The following is a 23,967-nucleotide window of genomic DNA, read 5'->3' as shown; positions in this document are numbered from 1 at the left end:
AAAAGGAAGCTGTTTCTAAAGCCACTCTATTTCCTGATACAAAAGGAAGTCCAGTGTCCAGGACATACATGCAATCTCAAGTTGAGTTAAGAAAAATGTACGCAGAACGTGTGAACCTTTTTACTTTGATGTGTTCGGAACATATTCCAAACAGCTCGTCCATTTCTGGAAAACATCTTTACTTAAAAGGGATGCTGGAACCTGGATGGGGAAGGCATCGATGGTGACATGAGACTCAGACACAAGAAATGGTTCCATGAACTCGCTTAAGTCTCAATGGTTTCTCTCCTCAAATACTCAAAGAGGAGACACATGATGAAGAAGAATGCATGTTCTCAGGTTGCACAAGACAAAATAAGGGCCAACTGATAAACTTTTCCAGGAGTCATACTTCAAATCAACATGGTGAAAAAATGACAGACACTTAGAAATGTACCGTAGTAGAATATGACCTAGCAGTTTTCTGCCAGTAGGTGTTGATACATAGTCTAGAAAGACTCCTATAGGAGAGATGCTTTGGATAAAGGCTAGAACCCCTGACATCTACGGATGTTTCCATCTATGAAACTCTCAACATCTTGTAAGTGAGCCAGAAATAAACATCAAACAGGAGAATCAAAAGAAACCACATTTTCCCCTATTACTTTTGCCTTTCCATTTAATTTTCACAAAAACCTAAGTTTATGTTAAAATAAAAGCAAGGGCTACAGCGTATTTAGTCACCACCACACTCTGGGCACCATCCTAGCCACCTGGCATACACCATCTCATCAGAATGGAGAAATGGGCAGGGTATATAGGTGTACAGAGATAAAAACAGTAAATAAATTTTTAAAAATAACAATAAAGTAATGTCCACTTCTTAGTAATAGAGCAACCGAGGTGCCTACAAGTCTATAAACCATCAACGTTTATTACTTCACAAATCCGTGAGCAATAAAAACTTCTGATACCTGGATAGAATTTTCCTAAAAGTGACCACCAATAAGCCTTGATAAGAGACCTTTCTGAAAGGGGGCCTGACCATCTTGCTGTCTCCAGGACAGTAAGTGCATTATTCTTGAGAACAAAAGTTCTCAAAGGCAAAGGGAATGAACATGAATTGGAAAGCTGCACAGGAAATGGAGAGCTGGGCACCTATAGTTCATACATTCACTTCTACTTACAAAATTTGATACACTCCAAAGTTAACATTTTAAGTAGAACAATGGACATATGTGTTTGTACACACATGTATGCATACATGTAACTTTTCAGTCCTTATCACTGGATCTCAAGCTACAGTAGAACCGGTATTTCACGTCATATGATTCAGAATAGAGCTGAATTCTCATTTAGGTAACTCTCTCGGACTCCTTCAGTACAGCTCATCAACACCTACCTGTCATATTTGTATTTGTTTTTAAAGTTTTCCTGCCCTCGGACACAGTTCACATATTATGCTGAGCTGTTGAACATTACAGATCACGCCAAGAGCCTCAAAACCATATCCCACGTGTGCATTAACATCCTATACCCCCTTCCAGTTGTGTCCCGGGAACAGTCTCACTGCATCCACGTCTAAGGACCATGGCGCGGTGAGGGATGAGGTAACGGGAGCACAGGTAAAATCAAGTCAAGACAATATCTCAAGGAAATCATTTTGCCCTCTCTGGAACATTTTCACTTTGAGTTTTTACGGGTTTCAGAAATTTAAAATAACATAGCAGAAAATAGAAATTTGGGCCCAAAGTAGATTCTATTTTACTAATTGGACTTTAAGGAAATTCACTTTTCTTAACTTTGATCTAGAATTCAGACAAAAAGTAAGTAGGTGTTAACATACCTGTCATAGCTCAGAGGTTGAGGGGAATGACCATTGAATTTGGGACTGCTTCTAGAAAGTGTATTCCCTGGTGATATATTATTTATGCGCTGCAATACATAAAATATATGAGCAATATTTCGTTATGCCAGGTACATACAGTACATACACATATACACATGTACAGAGCACACGAGGTAACTTCCACTGTAATTCAAAGCGCGGTATCCTACGTGAGCAGGTGCTGAGGACAGAGGCTGAGGTAAAAACTTCGACAAGGCACCTGCGCATAGTACTCTCTCCTCATTGCGTCTGCAGTCCAGCCCTTACTGCATAAGCGATAAAGGGGCATCCCGGCTCCCCACATCTGCCAGGACCCCGCTATACCAACTTCTTTGAATTTCTCTCTTCTCAAACCATAATTTGGCTGAGTGACTGACCTGCCCATATTTAAAGCAACAGCAAAGAAACCCCAAACCTGAAGCTGATCTCCAAAAGTGGGAGAAGAGGATTTCTGCCATGTGTCCTCAAATTTCCAAGAGGGGCTTAGCTAGTTTCCACAGCAGGGTTTTAAATCTAAGGCCTCCACTCTGATAATCTCACCACCATTACAAAATGCTCAGTGTGTCTAAATGCATGCATCGGTCAGAAGCACATTCTCCCCCTGCTGAAACGGGCAGGACTTCCTTTGTACTTCCGTAAGATTTCCCACTTTTTCTTGTATCATTGTCATCCATGCACATCTTAACTCCCCACTACATTATCAACTCTTCCGGGACCCAGGTCACACCTCATACATCTTTCTCTGGTTTCCCTGAACAGCTAACAGAGAGTCGGTAAAATCTAGGTATTTATATCCACAGAGGGATGGCATATTTTTTAATTTGGGGAAATGTTGCTTCTCTTAGTAAATGGAATATCTTCTCATTATTGTTAAGTTCCCCTCTAAGAAAATACATGGTATGTGGGGTGCCTGGGCAGCTCAGTCGGTTAAGCAAGTCTGACTCTTGGTCTTGGCTCAGGTTATAATCTCATGGTTCATGAGTTCGAGCCCCACGTTGGGCTCTGTGCCTGCTTGGGATTCTCTCTCTCCCTCTCTCTGCCTCTCCCTTGCTCATGCTTGCTCTCTCTCAAAATAAATAAACAAACAAACAAAACTTTAAAAAGAAAATACATGATTTTCATAAAAATACCCTACTACAAGAAGGAACAAAATGTATTCTAAAATTCTACTTGCGGAGCACCTGGGTGGCTCAGTGGGTTAAGCATCTGACTTCGGCTCAGGCCATGATCTCACAGTCTGTGAGTTTGAGCCCCGAGTCAGGCTCTGTGCTGACAGCTCAGAGCCTCGAGCCTGCTTCAGATTCTGTGTCTCCTTCTCTGCTCCTCCCCCACTCACACTGTCTCTCTCTGTCTCTCAAAGATAAATAAACATTAAAAATATTTTTTAAATAATAAAATTCTACGTGCATACCAAAGATCTGTTGAGCTTGCTGTAACTGTTTTCAAGGGCACTCCTCAGGCCATCGTTACTGTCATGCAGTTTCCGGTTAGCTGTTCTACAGAGCAGATAAATTAAACAGACAGACAGATAAGGGAAGCGGGGGTGAAAGTCACTGCCTTTGCGGGCTCTCATGTGCAGACTGTGGAATCACTTACCACCTCTTGCAACTTTCTACCACACACCCCCCTTCAAACCTCATCAACCCAGATCATAACTCATCACTAGAACTACAACTTGGTGGATTACCTCTCTTTTAAAGGTCTCGAGGCATTTCAGGAAGGAATTAGCTATGCTGTGGAACCCCGTTCCCTCAGGCAGGTTCAGGAGGTGAAGAGGTTTCCTGCAGCTATCTGTTCCCGAAGCGCCTGGACCCAGCTGGCCCCCCGTGCTGCTCACTGTCCGCCTGCGCGTGTCCCAGCCAGGTGTGGATGCAATGTGTTATGTCACACCTCTTTCTCCTGGCTACTCCTGCATTCAGTACCTGGTACTGCCCGGGTACCAGTTAAGGGCTCCAGTGTTGACTCTGGATTCAAATCCCAGCACAGGCAGGTACTTTCCATATGATTTATGGGAGTCATTTAAGCTGTCAGAGCCTCAGCAACCCCCTCTAAGAAATGAGGACAGTAACAGAGCCCCCACCTGAGAGCGGCCAATCTTTCCCTGCTGAAAGCTTATCCATCCTTCAAATCTCAGTTCAGCTGCTGCGGCTGCCAGAACACTTCCTGGACCTTCCTGGTTAGAAGGCAGCACTGTCCTATATGCTGCTAGGGGGACATGTCACTTCCTAGCCCTTCCTGGTTAGGAGGAAGCTCTGTCCTGCATGCCCCTAGGGGACACGTTCCTTCCCTCTGTTCCACCTGCCCTGCTGCATTTTGTTTGTTTCTAGAATTATTGATCAGTTTCCATTCCCTTTCCCTAGATGAGCCCCATAACAAAAGACATTTTTTTTCCTTTCTTTTTACTTGCTATTCCATCCTCCGTTCCTGGCACACCTGACCCATAAAAGGTGTTGAGTGAAAATCTGCTGAATGAATGAATGAACAGTTACTGTAATATGTCAACTCTGTAACTGCCACAGGCAAGAATTAATAAGCATTCAAAATGGTGGGGAAAAAACCACAGGGGCATCTAGGGGGCTCAGTCAGTTAGGCATCCTGCATCGGCTCAGGTCACCATCTCATGAGTTCAGCCCTGCATCGGGCTCTGTGCTGACAGCTCAGAGCCTGGAGCCTGCTTCAGATTCTGTGTCTCCCTCTCTCTCTGCCCCTCCCCTGCTGCACTCTGCTTCTGTCTCTCTCAAAAATAAATGAACATTAAAAAAAAAGAAATAAGGGGCGCTCAGCCGGTTTAGCATTTGACTTCAGCCCGTGACATGATCTCGCTATTCATGAGTTTGAGCCCTGCTTCCGGCAGAGCCTGGAGCCGGCTTTGGATTCAGTGTCTCCCTCTCTCTCTGCCCCTCCCCCGCTCATGCTCTGTCTTTCTCTCTCTCAAAAATAAATAAAAATAAATAAAAACATTAAAAAAATTGAAAACAAACAAAAAACAACAACAAAACTTGCCAAAGCCTAACCTTACTTCCTTTAGGAAAACAAACCAGAAGAAAATACCTGGGCAGAAAAGAGAGCAGAGTGGAGGAGGGGGAAGTTTTGTGGAGAAGGCCCACAGAGGCTAGAATTACGGGAACTCAGGAGCGAAGTTGACAGGGCGGGTATAATACTTCCAGGAGGGTTTAGAAAGAAAACAAAACAAAATGAAGAAAAATAGCTGTGTCACCGAGAATACGGCACTGGGCAGGAAGGACCAGGTGTGCCCGGTGCTGTGGCGGGACTAACCGCCTGCTTGCCTGCCTCAGCTCGCTGGGCTGCCGGGGAGTCTCCAAGGTCACTGCCTTGGTCTTCACAGAGGTATGATAACATACCACCTGCCTCACGAGGACTTTGAGAGAATTATACTCTCGCCCCTGGGTTTGAATCATTGACTTAGGAGTAAAAGCATGAGACAGCCAAGTGTATGTGCTGGGGTCAGCACGGCAAAAGAGTCGGGCATGTCCCCGCGAACCCACACACAGAAGTCGTGGGAGAAGTGGCACGGCTCTCATTAACAGAACATTAAGAAAATGTAGATGTAATGAGTGTTTTACATGAGAACTTACTGGAGTATTTCAATTTGCCTCTCAAGACTATTTCGATCTTCTGTGTACTCTTGGATTATTTGCAGATCCCTGTAAAATATTTTATGTTTGAACAAGAATTAGGTATTCAGTCCTGCCTCACCTGTACCTACCTTCCCAGACTCCCTTTCTCAGAGACGTGTCCTTGGCCGTGATTTTCCAGCTCCCTGCGCTCCCTGCGGTCCCTCTGTACCATCGGCACACTCCCTCTTCTTCCTGTTCAAGGTCCTGCTCTCCCCCCAAACCTGGCTGTGTTCCTCACAGGAAGACACGGCCCTCCCGCTTCTGCTAGGTCCTCTCTCCCCAGGCACTCATTCCCAGCCCCTTCGATGCAGCCTGCTCTCTTACCTCTGACCCCTCCCTCCTACTCCCCGCCTTACACAGTCCCAACCCAGTTACCTTCTCTTGCCTTGTGAGTCTTCTCCTCTCCCTGCCTGGCCTCCCCTCCTCTCGCGGGACCACAGAGGAGTCCGCAGGACCAGGCCTTCTCCGTCTGCTATAAACCCACACTTGGCGATTCCTCTTGCTTTATCACAAAGCGCTGGCCACCTCCCCGTAACATCCACTGGAAGCAGCCACTTACCACGAGCCCCTATTCTTCCTCAGCCCATTTCTAAGTGGACAAACCCCATCCCGAAGTTTCCAAGACTCTCAGGCTCTCAACTTTTGTTCACAATAACCTGTCCGCTCACTCTCTTGGTGATAAAGCTACACGTTTCCCAACGGACTATAGGAGTTTAAGTTCCTTAGCCAACAATCCTGGGCCCTTACATTATAGCCTTAAATTAGCTTTAAAAACTTTTAATTTTGTTTTTTTATCTTTCTATTCAAAATATCCCTTTCTACTGTAAGGTCTGTGTACTGTTCCCCAAATCAGTCTTATCTGTCCCTATGTTCTTGCCTCTGCCTTGGTTACTGCCTCACCTGGAACATCTCTGAGACTCTCTTTTCCCATCTGTGAAATGGGAATACTAAAAGTCCCATTGGCTGTTCTATGGATTGAAGAATTAATACTAGTAAAGTGCTAATAAGCACAGTACCTGGCAGCCGGTAGTGCTACGTGTGTTACTTGTTGATGTTGCCCCTTCGACCAACACAAACCAACTCCTCCCAAGCCCACCTCAATGTCTCCTCTTTAATCAAATGTTCACCTCTTCTGAATAAAAAGTATATTCTATCCACCATCCCATGGCAATGAGCCCCACCTGTAACACTGCCGCTGGTATTGTTTCTGACACTGCTTAGCTCTCACGTTAACTCTGCAATCCTCTGGCTTTGAATCTTTCTCAACAACATTTGATGTTCTCACAGAGCAGTGACCACATCTTGGCATTTTTATGTACTGCACACTCATAACTCCTTATTTAGCTCGGGAACCTATATACAGTAAATGTTGCACTGCTTTCCATTATAGGGCCTTAATTCTGATTAAAGTTTGCAAGCAAACAAAACAAAAAAAGCAAGAAAGCTTTCCCAAGTGTACATGTTTTATATATATGAGGTGCATATGAATGTATGTGTGTGTACACATATATACATATATGTATTCTGTGTGCACATATATCCACATACACACCCACATGCAAATATGTGTATGCAAATACATGCATTTTACATTTGCATACCTTTACCTAAATAAATATCCAAATATATGTAAATGCATGCCTGCCTCTGTGTGTGTGTGTGTGTGTGTGTGTGTGTGTGTGTGTGAGAGAGAGAGAGTTAGGTCTTGGTTTATTAATACCACATATAAAACTAAAGCGTATCAAAAGGAAATAATGTATAAGATGCCTACTTTTCCCTTTTCATATGTTGAATGAAGGGCCAGGATTCCCACCTTCAAAGCACTTTAGTTAGCACTGACTCCTGACGCTTTAGATATGCTCTTCTGTTCCCAATAATTCACACATTCACTGAGCCATGCACCGTCTTATGCAGTCAACAATTAAACTAATCTGTTTGTTAAAAAAATTAAAACACAAAAATCACCAGGAAACATGACACTGAAAGTGAAATCTTTAGAAAGAACATATCGGAAAAGGTTAACAAATAACTATCTATCTCGGTTATTATATAGCTAAGCTTCACTCATGTGAATGGTCATCAAAACAAACATTCCACTCAAATTAAAGAATAAAACGCAGAGTTTCATACCTTTCTGAATTCAGACTCTGATCGGCATAATCACTTTTCAACGTATCTAATTCACTCTGAAGAAAGGCTATGTTTGTCTGTGCTTCTAAAAGATCTTTCTTAACTTTCTGATTTTCCTGGAGAAGAGGAACAGCGTGGGTGGTTAGATTCGGGAGTATCTTTCACCTGAGTCAAGTGCAGGTTGGTACCCTCCCCTCCACCGCTCTTCCAATCTTGGTGTTCAATGAACTAATTATCAATTCACAATGATTCGAAATTATTACAAAGTATTAAAATCTCAAAAAGCTAAATCTTTGAAGATTTTTTTTATTGCTTGACATTTGGTGCCAAACAACAGTCAAGACTGATCATGATGTCCTTTAACATATTATTGGCAAATTAACCCCAATCAAACATTTAAACATCTGTTTTACTCAATGAGAGCTACGGAAATGCTGATAAACATTCTGTGGGATTAATAGCACCTGTTAGCAGGTAGACCACCTAGTTTTTACAATAAATCCGATCACCTAACATTTGTAAGTTTTGCACTTAAAAATAAACTAGTGCAGTTTAAAAAATGTCCATGTTTTTCTTTAAAAAAAAAAAAAACCACCACCACCACTGGGGCCTTCTGGATCAGAATGACGGACTGAGCACTCTTCTTTCCCTTTTGAGACCCCAGTGACATGAAATGCCAAATAACGTGAGATAAACAAATACAAGTTAAAAGAATGGAGGAGGGGCCCCTCAGCTGTTAAGTGAACTAAATACATTTTTTGAAACTGAAAATTGGATGGAAATATGCTAAAGAGAAGAGAACAGCAGCAAAGGAGGTCCAGAAGAGTCGGGGGTGAAGATTCTGCTACAGAACAAAGGAGGAGACAAGGAAGAAGGCAGTTGGAAATGGAGCTAAAAACAGAGATTAAATTTGTGTATTACAGCATGCCACCCCCCAAGGCCATCCCCTTCATACTAGCAAATATCAGCAGATAGTCAGAGTTGATTGCCCACGCAGTAATAAAGGGTACCTCTTTTCTAAAATCACTGGAAGACTGATACAGTTAGCTACAGCTTCTCAAATACCCATACCCCACTCATCCTGGTCATCAGGGGTCCCACCGTCTGACAGCCAGCTTCTCCCACAGAGCTCCTAGAAAGGCACTCTCTCAGGAAAAAGAATTTTACCTGAGATCACTTTACCTAGCTGCATGGGGATCCTATACCAGGTACCTTTTAAAATGCTCAGAAATCAGAAAATGACATAAGGGGAGAAGTGTAAAAAACAATCAGTCCATAAGAACAAAAACTTCTGGGGCGCCTGTGTGGCTCAGTTGGTCAAATGTCCAACTTTGGCTCAGGTCATGATCTCACAGTTCATGAGTTCGGGCCCCGCGTCAGGCTCTGTGCAGACAGCTCAGAGCCTGGAGCCTGCTTCAGGTTCTGTCTCCCTCTCTTTCTTGCCCTTCTCCACTCATACTAAGTCTTTCTCTCCCAAAAATATATAAACATTAAAAAAAATTGGACTGAAACGTTGTGGACTCCAAAACTAATACTTTCAAGGAAGTTTTTCTGCAGCAACAGAAAAAACAAACTCCATGCACTGGGAAGAATAAATAAGTTGTAAGGCATCAGCGGATGATGATACCATGCAGATGCCAGAATTGTTCTGTATTGGTTTTTGTTTTTTTTTACAAGAAACCAAAACCTCAACCAGATAATCCAAGAAAAATAAGCAATTCCACAAGAAACTCATGATCCAAATACAAAGCCGACCAAGACGTGGCAAAATTTGGAACTGACAGTGCATTCCAATCTGACCATAAAGCCGGGAGCCTTCTCTTCTGAACGGCACGGGGTAATGACTGTGGAAAAAGAAGGGCACTTTGAGTACAGCCAGCTCACTTCTGGCCCTGCAATGAGAATATTTAGGCTCATAATAAAGGAAATGCTCACTACTGGCTTCCAGCTTTTAGAGTTCACCTACCGACAAAATAAAGACAATTTAAGGATGATAACAAAACAGATGCAAATGCTGTCAACTGCAGCAACAGAAAGAGCAAAGATATGGTCAGCAAAAAGATGGGAAAGGGATAAAAAGAGGAACGCTGGAAGAAGAGAAGGGAAATAACAGTCACATCCTATAAACCCAGGGACATAGATGGAGTTAAAATTGTAAGAATGCAGGGTTAACAATTTCAAGTTCAAGGCCACGCCACTGCTGCTTTGAATAAAAAATAAGTAAAAGCATTCACAATAGAAGGTGCCTGGGTAGCTCAGTCAGTTAAGCATCTGAATTTGACTCTGGTCTTGATCTCACAGGTTTAATTTGTGAGTTATTAGAGCCTGGGGCCATGTGGGGCTCTGCACAGACAGCACAGAGGCTGCTGCCCCTCCCCAGCTCTGGCAGGCACGTGTGCACACACACCTTCTCTCTCTCTCTCTCTCTCTCTCTCTCTCTCTCTCTCTCTCTCTGTGTCTCAAAAATAAATAAATATTTTTTAAAAATCCAGGGCAATGGGGGCACCTGGGTGGCTCAGTCGGTTAAGCATCTGACTTTGGCTCAGGTCATGATCTCTTGGTTCATGGGTTTGAGCCCCACATCGGGTTCTGTGCTGACAGCTGAAAGCCTGGAGCCTGCTGCAGATTCTGTATCTCCCTCTCTTTCTGCCCCTCCCCTGCTTGCTCTCTGTCTCTCAAAAAATTTAAATAAACATTTAAAAAAATGTCTTTTAATCCAGATCAATGCCCTATACTTAAAAAAAAGCATTCACAATAGTTGGGGTATCATTGAGGGTAAAAGCCTGAATAACACCTTTGGCCAAATGTATGTCAAAGACTTTCTTGGGGCGCCTGGGTGGCTCAGTCGGTTAAGTGTCCAACTGCAGCTCAGGTCATGACCTCACCGTTTGTGAGTTCGAGCCCTGCGTCAGGCTCTGTGCTGACAGCTCAGGGTCTGGAGCCTGCTTCAGATTCTGTGTCTCCCCCTCTCTTTGCCCCTCCCATGCTCATGCTCTGTCTCTCTCTGTCTCTCAATAATAAATAAAAAGGTTTAAAAATTTAAAAAAAAAGACTTTCTCTAACTGTGGTATTAATTTCTATGCTTCCATCCCTGGAACGCTGAAATAACTGCTTAATTATGTCTACGAAACAGTCATTTAAGAGAAAATATATTTCTATAAGTGAAAGGTGATTCTTACCATAGATAAATCATAAATTTGCTTTTTTAATGCAGCCACATCTTCTTTTTGACTTATGTGTTTTGACTGTTCTTCTAGCTGAAAGAGGAAATAAAGGTTGTGCATTTTGCAAACTCACTTTGAATTGCCTCAGTTGTTTCTAAATATCCTTAAATGTAGATACAGAATTCCAAAAGTCTTCAGTTTTCAACACTGTACAACTTTATCAGTCATTAAACTACATGCAATCCATGAGGATCTGAAAATTTGCTTTAAGTAATTTACACATTTGAAAAAGGGGTTTTAGCATTTAATGAACTTCCTCTGAAATAACTGAAAAGTCCTTTTGGGAAACCATTTGAATAGTAAGCAACCCACCTTCATTGTTTCAGTTACGCTGCACAGGAGTCTGGACTTGATATTCCCCTAGAACTTTATCTATACTTAACGCTTTCTATCCTGTATTATAATTATTTACAAAGGCCTTACTTCTACCAGAAACTAAGATTTTTAGTGTCAGATTCAACTGTTTTCTCCAAAGGGATTTCAGTAAATGCTTATTAAAATAACTAAAACCAGTAAAATTTAAGTATGATATAAAGCTAATGAATACATACTTGAGGTTTGCTTTCTGGCTGGCTTATTAGTATATGAATACATGTACAAACTATATGAATACATACGTGAGCTTTGCTTTCTGGCTGACTTGTCAGTATTACCAGACTAAATTGGCTCAGAAGCATCTCTAACATGGACAAAAAAAATATCTTGCCTACAAATTGCTAACTTTTCCTGGGAACTGTGGGGATGTGTGGGTTTCCATTAATTGAATAGTTAGGTACTGATCAAAATGAATGCTGTATTTCATCAAGTCTAAGTCAAAGGCTAAGTAATCTGATGCTGGACTTTAGTCATCTTGCCAGACGGCATCAACTAAAGATTTTCAGACAACTGTGCCATGACTGCCGTATGGCTGACTGTAAGACCGTAAAGAAGAGCCCTTGACATTTTATAATGTCAACTTCAGAGACAAAAAACTGGAGGGAAAAACTAGTTCCTCAGTATCAATGGCGTAAGGTAATGGCAATTGTAGCCAATCTGTAAATTTTTCCATAGTTCTTTAAATCCTTTAATGTTCTTACCCTATGACCCAGCAATTGCACTGCTAGGTATTTATCCAGGGGATACAGCTGTGCTGTTTCAGAGGGGCACTTGCACCCCAATGTTTACAGTAGCACTATCGGCAATAGCTAAAGTATGGAAAGAGCCCAAATGTCCATCAACAGATGAATGGATAAAGAAGATGTGTGATACATACGTATATATACACACACACGCAATGGAGTATTACTCAGAAACGAAAAGAATGAAATCTTGCCATTTGCAACTACGTAGATGGAACTAGAGAGTATTATGCTAAGCGAAATTAGCCAATCTGAGAAATACAAATATTATATGACTTCATCCACAGGAGGAATTTAAGATACAAAACATGAACATAAGGGAAGGGAAGCAAAAATAATATAAACAAGGAAGGGGACAAAACATAAGAAACTCTTAAACATAGAGAATAAACTGAGGGTTGCTGGAGGGGTTGTGGGAGGGGATGGGCTAAATGGGTGAGGGGCATTAAGAAAGACACGTGTTGGGATGGGCACTGGGTGTTATACACAGGGGATGAATCACTGGATTCTACTCCTGAAATCATTATAGCACTATATGCTAACTAACTTGGATGTAAATTTAAAAATTAAAAAGTTTTAAAAATCCTTTAATGTTCCATCACATGCACCATTGCTTGCTCCACAACCCTCGAGCAGGCAAGAAGTCAGTGAGAAAGCACAAACTGTGTAGCAAGAGATGACTCCCTTGTTTATTGGCTCTGTGACTCTGAACAAGTTACTTCAACCTCTCTGGAACTCAGCGTCCTCAGCTGAGAAGGTGGGATATTTACCTCTCCTCAGAGAAAGTCTAGAATTAGATGTAAAAATTATGAAAAGGAGTTTAGTAAATTATGAAGTCAAAAAAGTATCAGTTATTACGGTTAGGCAGGATAGCCAATTATTAACACCATTTTACAGATGAAAAACTAAAGATAAGATAAAGAAGCCAACTGTCCCAGGTGTTACAAGGCAGAAAGTGGCATAGTCTCGATAAGGACTCAGGTTCTAGCACTTCTGACTCTTGCTGTTCACTGCCTATTTGGTCCTTATCTCACAGGAAGAAATGTTGTCTTTCTTGTGGAACTTTCTCTTAGCCTGAAGATTTGAGAAGGCAGGAGAAGGACTGGGGCCAGGAGAATCTGTGAGTCTGGCATAAACGAAGGATTGGTCCATTCAAATTCTGTAATACAAGCATTAGGCATGGTCCAAGGGCCTTTGGAAACCAGAAAAAAAGGCTGACATCGATAATAATTTCCCAGGAAGGTTACTGGGGAGAATTTTTAAAAGTAATTCAGGAGGTTTGAATTGCAACAGCCCACAAAATACATTTAATTGTCACTTAATCTCATCGAATACAAACATTGGAGAGGGCACTAAAGCTTATCATATGAACGATCAAAGAAGCAAAGTGATGCCGCTTTCAGGGATGATTCTTTTGGAGGTGTCCGTTTGCCTTTTAGCCAAGAAATTTTCACTAGTTATGGAGACAACACACATGCAAGGGGCGGAGCCCGTACCACACCGCGGACAACTGGTACCAGCAGGTGGGAGCCTGCTGTGAGCATCTCTCCCAAACTGCACTCGGTGACTTAACATTGTTAGTGGTGTGAGTTTTCATAACATAGAAATCGGCAAATATTACAGACTCCTCCCTTTGCCCCTTCCGTCTCTGGAACCGGTTGTTAATAAGGATCTACCGGCACTCCACTCAGTGACATGTACCCTACTCCTTAGAAACCAAACATGGCCACGGCCAAATCCAATCTCACCTTTGCTCACATTTCAACAAGTTCTCTCCCACCTCCTACTGATCTGGGGTCCCCTGGATCTGGGATTTTCTATTACATAGAAGAAAAATATTTACTTCATTTAATAAATATTCACTGAATATTGACCATGTACCTTGCGGTGAGGTGGGGGCAGGGATACAGGAATACGTGACCAGTAAAGACAGTACCCCATCTGTCCTGAGCTGAGCCCACTGAATGTGTGGGAAGTGAGGGCGCCTGAGGAAGGAAAACTGGGGTTTGATGGACAACCGTTCAAGGGATCAGAAATATTTATTAGATCTCTGTGCAGAAGATAGGTTGCCCTTGGAATCAGAAAAGGAAATCGGGGATCTTTTAAAAAAAAGAAAAACCTTTCCAGGGAGCCCCGTTTAACTCTGAAATCTGAGTCCAACTGCTGCTTTAATAGGATTCCAAATGTTTTTGGTTGCCAGTAATTAAACAGAGACATATACTGGACTATTCCTAGAAGCCTCGCTTCCACAAACCTTTCTGAGTTTCTTTATTGTCACCTGTAGATCCCCTACTTCTGTTTCATACTGACGTCTGAGGTCACTGAGGGCTTCCTCAGCTTTACGTTTTTCCTAAAAAAAAAAAAAAAAGAAAATTATTGAGTAAAAAAAATTTTTTTAACACTGATTCATTTTTGAGAGACAAAGCACGAATGGGGGAGGGGCAGAGAGAGAGGGAGACACAGAATCCAAAGCAGGCTCCAGGCTCTGAGCTGTCAGCACAGAGCCCCATGTGGAGCTCAAAGCCATGAACCATGAGATCATGACCTGAGCCAAAGTCAGATGCTTAACTGACTGAAACATCTGGGTGCCCAAAAATTATTGGTTTAAATAGGTTCTTCAAAACCCCGTAAAGTGAGAAATGTCTTGTGTCAAACTAAGGCTGACCCCAAGTCTCCCACACAGGGAATGGGAGAAGAGATGGGAGAAATACGTGACTCTGGAGGTGCAGCCCTTCTGGAACTAGAACATGCAGGAGTAGAAGAAGAGTGGAATCCTGGAGCCTACGTGCACACATCAGCCGGAGAGACACCTCTATGACTATTACATGGTGAGGGATGGCCTCACCACATCAGTTAACTAGTTTAGTTAGGGCAACAGCCAAGGGCCAAGTGTTTGCCTGAACCCTATCATGTCATCAGGGCCTAGGAAGGTTTGGTGGGTTTGTCCTCTTCCCAAGAGCTTTCACATTATCTGAACTCAAATCACATCGCCTGCAAATTTCTATGCTAAGTGCTTCCGAATAGGCTCATACTTCTCAGATGTGTCCTGCCTGGATCAGAGAGTGGCAAGGGGCACCCCAGGACGTCAGCTCCTCCCAAGAGCCCAGACATCTTCAAATTCCCTTTTTCTCTTAACAAAGTATGTAACTTTATGTCCTATGTTTAGTATTCAAATCACGTTTTATTAATAATCAATGAAACTGAGTGTACAAATATCCGCTGATAGCCTACTATGCACCAACAGTCAGGGCGTAGGGGAACAGAGTAGGAGCAGTGCGGACAAACATGCGTCCTGGGGGGCAGGGGGAGCCAGGAAACAAAGATGACCTCAGCAAGTACTACTAAGGAAAAGCTAAGCTGAGGTGTGACAGGAAATGAGTAAGATGGGGGTAGGGTAGGGCCCCTCTGCACAGGACACCTGACCTGATTCTAGGGGAATCACTAAAGGGGTAGTAACTTTCAATCACAAGGTTTCCTACAATGAATAAAAAGTACATCCCATTAGGGGTGCCTGGATGGCTCAGTCAGTTGAACATCCAACTCTTGATTTCGGCTCAGGTTATGATCCCAGGGTCGTGGGATTGAGCCCCACGTCGGGCTTCACACTGAGCATGGAGTGTGCTTAAGATTTTCTCTTTCCCTCTGCCCCCTTCCCTACTCGCATTCTCTCTCTCTTGCTCTCTAAATAAATAGCAAAAATTTTTAAAGTATCTTCCATTATAAAACACTGAAGTTGGCAGAGAGAATTTTAAGTTCCCCGTAACCTAGATTTAAAGTTGGTAGTGGACATGGTCAGTGAGGCTATGATATAAAAGCTGAGCCAGCCTCCTCCACCAAAGGGGCTCTGCCTTCCTCCGCGGGCCTCAGCTCTCACATCCCCTCTACAAAGAGAGGATGCTGACCTCCCTGCCTCCTCTCCACGTTGCTGTCTCCCACACTTGCTCCTCACTGCACTGGTTGCGACTGAAGTTACCTGCTTTATTGGATTACTTATCTCTCACTTTCTCCTTCCTCTCCCCACAAAACCACCACCACCAAACTCTGCCCTCACTGAGAGCCCCCCGGAGCCTGGACTTGCTGCACCTACAGGGCCTGGTGCCCAGTCTACTAAAGGTACTCCCTCAAGGTTCCTGAAATGAACGGGCCGATTCCACACACTCACGTCCTTCCGCGTCTTGTGCTCTGCCGCCTGAATCCTCTGGTCCATCTCCTCCTCCAGCTCACTCAACTGCATGGCTGCCTTGTCTTGGGCTCTGAAATTCAAGAGGATGCACGCCCCATCACTGCAACATGCAGAGAAAACTTTAACCTCTGCCACTTCAACTCCTATTTTACTCATGAGGAGAAACACACCATTTAAAATAATATTCCCTATTCCTTCCACGTAATAAAGTGAGATTGGCAATTTGTCCATTTGGGTGTAAAATGACATTAAAACTAGACATTAAATAAATGGTATAAATTAGATAGAAAAGCATTAAAATAGATTGTGGCAAAGTACAGATAAAGATACCAAATCACTGGGAAGCTCTCAATAAATTCTGAAAACCCTTCTACTGCCATGACTGAGTGACAACTCCGGACAAAAAAAGAACCCCATGGCAAACAGACGGTTAGATATAATTCTGAAATGTTATTACACGAAACACACCATGCTCCAGCTAGCAGGGGGATAAAAGAAATCTCAACAACTATTTCTCATCAGTTCTCAAAGTCCTAGAATACAGATATATGGTCTTTACATTGTAGAAAAATTCTTTCTATTCATGTCATCACTAAATCACCTCTCTCTAGAGGCAAAGCACATGCATCTGCCAGAAAGTCAGAAATGGGAACATTTCCTTGAGAAGAGTTCTGGGATAGTTTTCTTGAGCAACTGTCTAGCATGAGGACAGCTGCCCCTTTACAATGGCTGAGATTTCAGATTACAGCCTTTAAAAAGTATTTTTTGTTCTCTCTCTGCTAGGTACGATTATCTAAATTTTCTCATGTATGTACCTTGTCTGCTCAGCTAGGTCACAAGAGACTTGAAAGCAGCCACGTGAGATTTAGAGGATTAATAATGTGCTGTTAATAAAAAGACCTAAATGTAAGACCTCCCGTCTTCCAGTGTGATGGCTTCCATGCTATCAGCCTGCCTGCTTTCCCCTTATTTACTCCTTGTTAACAGTCTGCTCACACAGTAGTTTCATTTCCATATCAAGTTCCAAATGAATACAGAGGGGTTGGGGGAAAGGCCCAGAATAAAATTTTGAGTGCCTTACAGATTTTCTGCTGATTTTCTGCTTATTTCTTCATCCTTACCTTATAGCTTGCCCAAAGGTACGTTAACCTCGTTTAGAAAGTCAGCTATTTCGCATTCACTTATAAATACCTGCTATCTGAAATCTAGGAATTACCTATCACCACAGCAACTCTGGTTTGGTTTGGTCAACTCTGGGAGTGGGAACAGCCAAGCCACATATCCCTTCTCCCTCCATGACCATTTTTCCATCCGCTCCTTCTAGACATCCAGTACTAAACATCCGGGCATCTGAGACTGCTCCTGATGTGTTCTCTCTGCCTTCCTCATTTCTGGGCAACTTTTTTTTGGTAAACCGGGGTACTGTATAATGATATAGTGTTTGCCCCCGAGAAATTCCTAACTCCTAGTGAAATGTCTAATGTGACGAAGACTGTCCACTCTAACTCAGCCAAGGGCTGCCATCCAGACACAGGACCCATCTTCAGGTGCAAGTACGGGGTGAAAAGATGGAGATGCTCCCCCAACCAAAAAATTCAGGTGAGGATGGATGGCCCTCCGGTAAGAACATAAGAGAACTTCATAGGTGTCACGTAAGCACTTCGGCGAGGTCTCAGATAGCTAGGACACAGCCTGACTTTGGATTCCACACAGACAACACAGAGGCAGGGAGCGGGGGAAGCCATAACGAAGCTCACCCATTGTGACACACTCACTCCGCAGGGGCAGAATAGCCTGGCCGGTGATGAGAACACTAAGAATCCCATTCTTTTTTCCCTTATGGGTTTACATGGTACTGTCCTTAAAGGTCATTATAAATGTGTGTGTGTCCCACATATCTTTGTGTGGGTCTGTGTATGTATACATGGAACTTAGTCTGTCTTAATAGGTATTCACCAGACACTCTAAAATCTCAACACATGTGTCTGTGAATCCCTCTCAGCTCCATAATGCTCTACAGAATTTGGAGTTCGGAGGACCACCCTCCTATCCCACTGAAAGCCCCCTAGCAGGCAAACCTGAGGGAGAAGTTCAGAGTCAGGAACAGAAAATGTGCACAAGAAACGCCCGTGTATGGTACAACTCTCACATGACCCCAGTACTATACAAAGTCCTACTTAGCATCCATGACTCCAGAGAGTCAACTAGATAGTTTGATCATCATTTGGAAGAAAGAATGAAGAGACAGAGGAGGAGCCCTCTCCTGTCCCCATGCACACAGGAGACATCCTATTAAAGAGGCCATTACAAGTTCTGGGCAGAGACCAGCAGGACGTGCCACACACACATCTCAGAGAGGCCGGTGAAGCAGATGGCAGTGACCAGCATCTGTGGGGCAGAATACCCAGGAATTAGGGCAGACAACATGCCTTCTTTCCCACTAATGCCAGAGGACTGTGGTCCTTCCGGGGAGCAAAAGGCTGCTGTTTGGATTGTAACACATCTAAGCTCTTCCTCTGCACCGGGCTGCTGGTAAAACCAGTAAGATAACCTATGAGAGCCAGGTAGGGCTTACACAAACTGTCCACACGACAGCACGGGTTTAAAGCTTTTTGGCTTTCAGTTCAGGCTGCGTGAGGAGGGCCAGAGAGAGGAAGAGCCCCCCAACTGAGCACATCCATGGCGTCTCAACACCCTGAGAATGCGAATATTGATAGCTCATTCTGCAGATGCAGAAACCAGCCCAAAGTCACACACCTGTCAGTGACAAGGCCAGGCTTCAAATGCCGTCCTGTCTGCCTCTCTGGATGAAAAGTTCCCTGTGTGTTTCAAGTGGCTGGATAGAAGATAATGAATCTCTCTGGTCTGGATGGAATCACTGGGGCTGCCCCTACAAAGTACTGCCCCACTCAGCTTCCCGCGGGCCGGCGGGGTTGAGGCAGCTCCAGATGCCTGAGGCCCGGCAAGTCCACCCACATCATGACGTGACGGTGCAGTTCCGTCCACGTGCCACCTGGTCAGAGAGCCAGCTAAAGGCCCCCATGTGCCACACAGAAAGGAAAGGCCCCCATACCTCTTCACCGCAATGGCCAGGCTTTCCATTTCTGTGCTCTGCAGTTTGATCTCGCGGATGAAGTTCCTTATAACGTGTTCATACGGCTGGATTAGTCTTGGCTCCACGAGGTTGATGTTTAGATACAAGGTACTAACTTGCTCTTTTCTGCCAAAAAAAAAATTTTTTTTTATTTAGAATTAAAAATGAAATTAAACCAAGTAAAAAATAAAAAGGCAAATTTGCAGTATTTTCAGAATTTGTCATTTGAGGAATGAGAACACATAAAACTCACGGAAGAAAAAAGCAACAATAACAGAAGGTCTGGAAGGAGGGAAGAGACAGCATTCAGAGATCCTGGTGCCTTATTCTCCGTAATATTTTTTTAAATGGAACAGAAAATTTGTCTTTTTCTTGGGTTTACTGAGGTCTGAATAGATAAATAAAAACCATACACAGGTTTATATGGTCAGGATTTAGTGCTGAAGGTGTAGACCGGTGCATAGGATTGATAGGGAGGTATGTTTTTGGTTACTGCTGGGGTTTTTTTTTTCCTTTAACAGAAAGGTAAATAGATGTACAGGAAAAAAGTGAGATAACCATTAAACTGATTAATAATGTGTTCCACCAATCCTTAACAAGACATATTTCACCATTTATGATCAGAAGAGTGAATATACCTATTATTTTACAGTCCATTAAAAATTACTTAATACAAATTCATATATATTTATATGTGACAATCCTATTTGTCATTAACTTTTATTAAAAGATAAATACTCCTGAGTCATTTCAAAAGGAAACCTGATGCGCCTTGGCAGTTCGCCTGCCGGAGGAGGAAGGAGTGAGTCGGTGGGACTTGCGGTGCCCCAGACTCAAGTTCAGGACCCGATGTGCTAAGGAAGGAAGGCAGACCCCGTGAAGACACAGAAACATGGCCGTCTGAAGGCGGAGGAGACAGGCCTCAGAAAGAATTAACCCTGCTAACGCCGCCTTCTGAGACTTCTGGCCTCCACAATTGTGAGAAAATAAATTTTGGTCGTTGAAGCTACCCAGTCTGGTATTGGTTACCAGAGATCCCTAGGTGCCTGGAGCAGACAATGAAAGGTCCCCAAGTGACTGAGCGGCAGAGCTGGGCCTCCACTCCAGTCTGAGGCTGGAGACCACATGATCCACCATAACGTTTTTTTGCTTCCCAATTGTGTTAGACACCTGAACTTGGCAGACGAAATGGGATTCAAAATTAATCCACAGAACTATGAAACAGTGCCAAATGTGAGGTATATATTAACCTAGAAGCTTAGCTAAGCATGGCCTCAAGGTGTGTCCACGCAGCTATAAAATCCCCTGGGTTTGCACTCATAAATAAACTGCTCAATCTGTACAGATGCCAATTATGATTCAAAAGAACCACTCAAGTGAAAGATTATTAATACACCTGCAGGATTAAGTCCCTTCATCTGCTATAAGACACAGAAAGCAGTCATCACCCTTCCCGTCAGAGCGGAGCACAAAGGCTCGTTGCAGTAGTGAGCCGTGTTTACTACAGCAGAAAACAGAACCAAACACGCAACACCCTTAGATGGTCCCATGCAGCCTCGGTGCATAACTGGATCATTAACTTCTTTGCCTTTTGTCATTTATGAATCACCAGCAGGACACAAAACATAAAGACTTTCTCTTTAACAGAGACCTGCCTGTCAGAGCTGGTCATTCAGATATGTCACCTAGAGTCCCTGTTTAGTGGCAAACAGCACAATAAAATGTTCAGAAGCAGAGATTGGTAGATGTCCCGACTTTCTGCGAATTTCAAAAATAAGAAAGAAACAGAATGATTTCTAAACCTTCTCGAGTCCTTTGCTGGTCTTGACAATACAAAGAATGTCAGGGATGGTTTGCAGTGAAGTATACAAACAGACTGATTCTAGAAAATGTCTGCCATCACAGGAGATGCTCTAGAGTCAAGCATCGCGCTACAGACTTCTGGAATGCTCATCTGCGCGGCTTCTTACTGGGCACACAGGGAGCAACCCCCTCCCAGAACCACGGGCAGGTTCCCTGGAGCCAGGGGACTAGTCCCAGTCAATGGAGTGGGAACAGAAACGGTGTGTTTGCCACTTCATGGCTTGTCCCCTAAAATCCTTCGTAAGATCCTCAGCTTATACTCATTCTTATTCTCTCTCTCTCTCTCTCTCTGCGTCTCTCCATCCACCCCCTTTCCCTCTCTCTGTCTTCCCATTCTTCAACCTCTTTCCATCTCTCTTCCTCATCCTCACAGCTTAAGTGAAGAATTCCAGTATGGCAAAGTCACAGGACAGAGCGTACTCGGATTCGGAGTCCCCACACTGAGGTCACCTGCTCGGCAGGGCTGCCTCACCACTTTGATCTGAACGACACAGGAGAAAGAAACAAGTTTGTATTTTATAAGTTTGTTCTAAGCCACTAGGACTTGGAACTTGTTACATTCAGTTTGAACTGAAAAAGTTGGCATTATAGTTTCCTATTTTGTTATCTTAATCATCCTTTCCCAGATTAAATTACTTCCTCATCTTCTTCCTTGATAGCTTCGTATTAACTACGTAAAAGCTTCAGTGACCAGGATTAAGTTGTTACCACCACCCACTCTCTTTCAAGGGAACAAAAGACTCGTCTGTCGGCCTCATATACTGAAGCAGATACTTAGTAGGCACCTTCCACATGTAGTCCAGGCAGTGATTCGGCACTTCTATGTACGAGTCACTTAACCCTCCTGGCAACCCTATAAAGAAGTTATCACTAGCATCCTGTTTACCAAAGAGGAAACTGAGGCAGAGACAGGCAAGCAGAGCCAGTATTCCAACTCAGCCCATCTGGCTGGAGTCCAGCTTCCCAGGGAGAAACTAGTTATTCATGTCGAGAGTAGATGTTGACTGGTCTGCAGGGGTCCCAAGGGCAAGTCTCCACATAAGAAAATTTAAAATACTTTTTAAAACTCACTTTGGAGGAGGCTGCAGGGATTGTCCATATTACAAAGGGACTCCTTTAAAGAAGGAGGGCATGACTAAGATTAAAATAAGATAACCTCCTAAAATTTGGTTTGCCTACAGCTATTTGGGGAAAGCACAATAAGGCACATTCCCACCTTCCCCCGCCCCCCACATTCCTGCGGCCCCCCACATTCCTGCAGGCTGCGTTTGGTGGTCTCTATCTGTGAAACCAGAGGACCACCTGGATCATGCTGAGACAGCCACCAGAACACACCTGGCAATTCTGACACCTCATGGAAAAAAACAAAGACAAAAACGCCTTTCTGTAACCAGAGAGGCTTCCTGGTCCCTCAGCCCAAGCTTTAAATGCTGTGTTGCGCGCACAGGCAAGAGGTGGGCTCTTCGGCTCAGCAGACTTGGTGCCACTACTTGGGGCCAAGTCGATCTTTATTCAGCTCCTAAGAGTGCCGCAGTCACCGCCGTCCCCCACTGTCCTTGCTTCTGCAGGCAGAGGTTAAACAAGCGAGGATGCACAATGCCACGCACACAGCTCTGTTGTTTTCTGGCCCGACCCAGGGTGGCACCTGTGGGTGCTGAGAGTGGTGCCCGGTAGTGACAGGGCCTGAAGCGCTTTGAATTCATTAAGTCCAGGGATGCATCTCAGGCAATTACGTTGGGATTCAAAAATACCACGGAGACCTCTCTATAGGAAGGCTTGACAAATACTCGATAAAAATGGAGGGCCAAGTCATATGCTTTAGTTAGTCAAGGCAAAACACAGTCTCTGCACTTTGGTGCTGAGAGAGCACCTAACACTAAAATAATCTAATTTATGTCTGAAGGAAAGAGATCAAATAAAAGGCTCAGAAAGACATCAAATCAGAGAAACACAGATCAGAGAAAAACACACCCTGAATTATCAACCACCTTTAGATGTTTAAAACTTGAGCTTACTCTACTCCTCTTCTTGTCTGATAAATTATAAGATCATTTGTGTGAAAAAAAAAAAAAGACAGTGGTGGCTAATTACTGATGAAAAATTCACAACTTAGAATTTTAAAATTGTCTCTGGGAAAATAAAAAATAAAAACCAAAATAAAATTATCCTGGGAAATATGCATTTTAAATCACAAATATTCCCACTGAAGCTGAAAGGGTTATTTATCATATGAACTTAGAAGAAAAACAGGTACACTTAAGATGTGCAAAAAATTTTAAGGGGTCATTAATACTTAGAAGAGCACATCTATATCTACCTTTATGTGTATGTAATGTAGTAGGGCCAGTATTTAGGATGCCTGCACACCTCTGGTCAAAGGACACCTCTGGGGGCACCTGGGGGGCTCAGCTGGTTAAGCTTCTGACTTCGGCTCAGGTCATGATCTCACAGCTTGTGAGTTTAAGCCATTAGTGGGGCTCTGTGCTGACAGCTCAGGGCCTGGAGCCAGCTTCAGATTCTATTTCTCTTTCTCTCTCTCTCTACCACTCCCTCACTTGTGTGCCCTCTCTCTCTCTCTCTCAAAAATAAATAAACATTAAAAAAAAAAAAAGGGAACAGCCAAGCACAGACAATACCACTTCACATTAAGGAACACAGTGACCCAGTAAGGTTGTTAGGAAAAGAGTCCATTAGATTCTAAGTCTTGCTCCCTTAAGCATTAAAATAGGAGGCTAACCTATTCATTCAAACTACAAGTTAAATAGATCTAAAACCCAAACAGTTTTCTATGAACAAAAGCTAACAGCATTAAGTACCTATGTCTGCATCATTGTACACTAGGGACTGTCG

At 43.3% G+C, this 23,967-nt stretch overlaps 1 protein-coding gene across 1 annotated transcript in view; it reads right to left on the bottom strand.

Annotated features, from left to right (window-relative positions):
* RASEF (RAS and EF-hand domain containing) overlaps positions 1 to 23,967 on the bottom strand; it is a 73,623-nt gene that overhangs the window by 19,277 nt on the left and 30,379 nt on the right. The window contains exons 4-11 of the mRNA XM_029919675.1: positions 19,234 to 19,380; positions 16,140 to 16,230; positions 14,232 to 14,327; positions 10,815 to 10,892; positions 7,636 to 7,751; positions 5,464 to 5,532; positions 3,279 to 3,363; positions 1,826 to 1,914 (exon numbers count right to left, since the gene is read on the bottom strand). Of these exons, the coding sequence (XP_029775535.1) occupies positions 1,826 to 1,914; positions 3,279 to 3,363; positions 5,464 to 5,532; positions 7,636 to 7,751; positions 10,815 to 10,892; positions 14,232 to 14,327; positions 16,140 to 16,230; positions 19,234 to 19,380 (771 nt within the window). The remainder of the gene's footprint in view (positions 1 to 1,825; positions 1,915 to 3,278; positions 3,364 to 5,463; positions 5,533 to 7,635; positions 7,752 to 10,814; positions 10,893 to 14,231; positions 14,328 to 16,139; positions 16,231 to 19,233; positions 19,381 to 23,967) is intronic.

Source organism: Suricata suricatta, chromosome 13 (assembly GCF_006229205.1).
Source record: "Suricata suricatta isolate VVHF042 chromosome 13, meerkat_22Aug2017_6uvM2_HiC, whole genome shotgun sequence".
In the NCBI taxonomy this organism is placed as follows: domain Eukaryota; kingdom Metazoa; phylum Chordata; class Mammalia; order Carnivora; family Herpestidae; genus Suricata; species Suricata suricatta.
The sequence above is the reverse complement of the archived record's forward strand: the minus strand, read 5'-3'. Positions and strand labels throughout refer to the sequence as shown.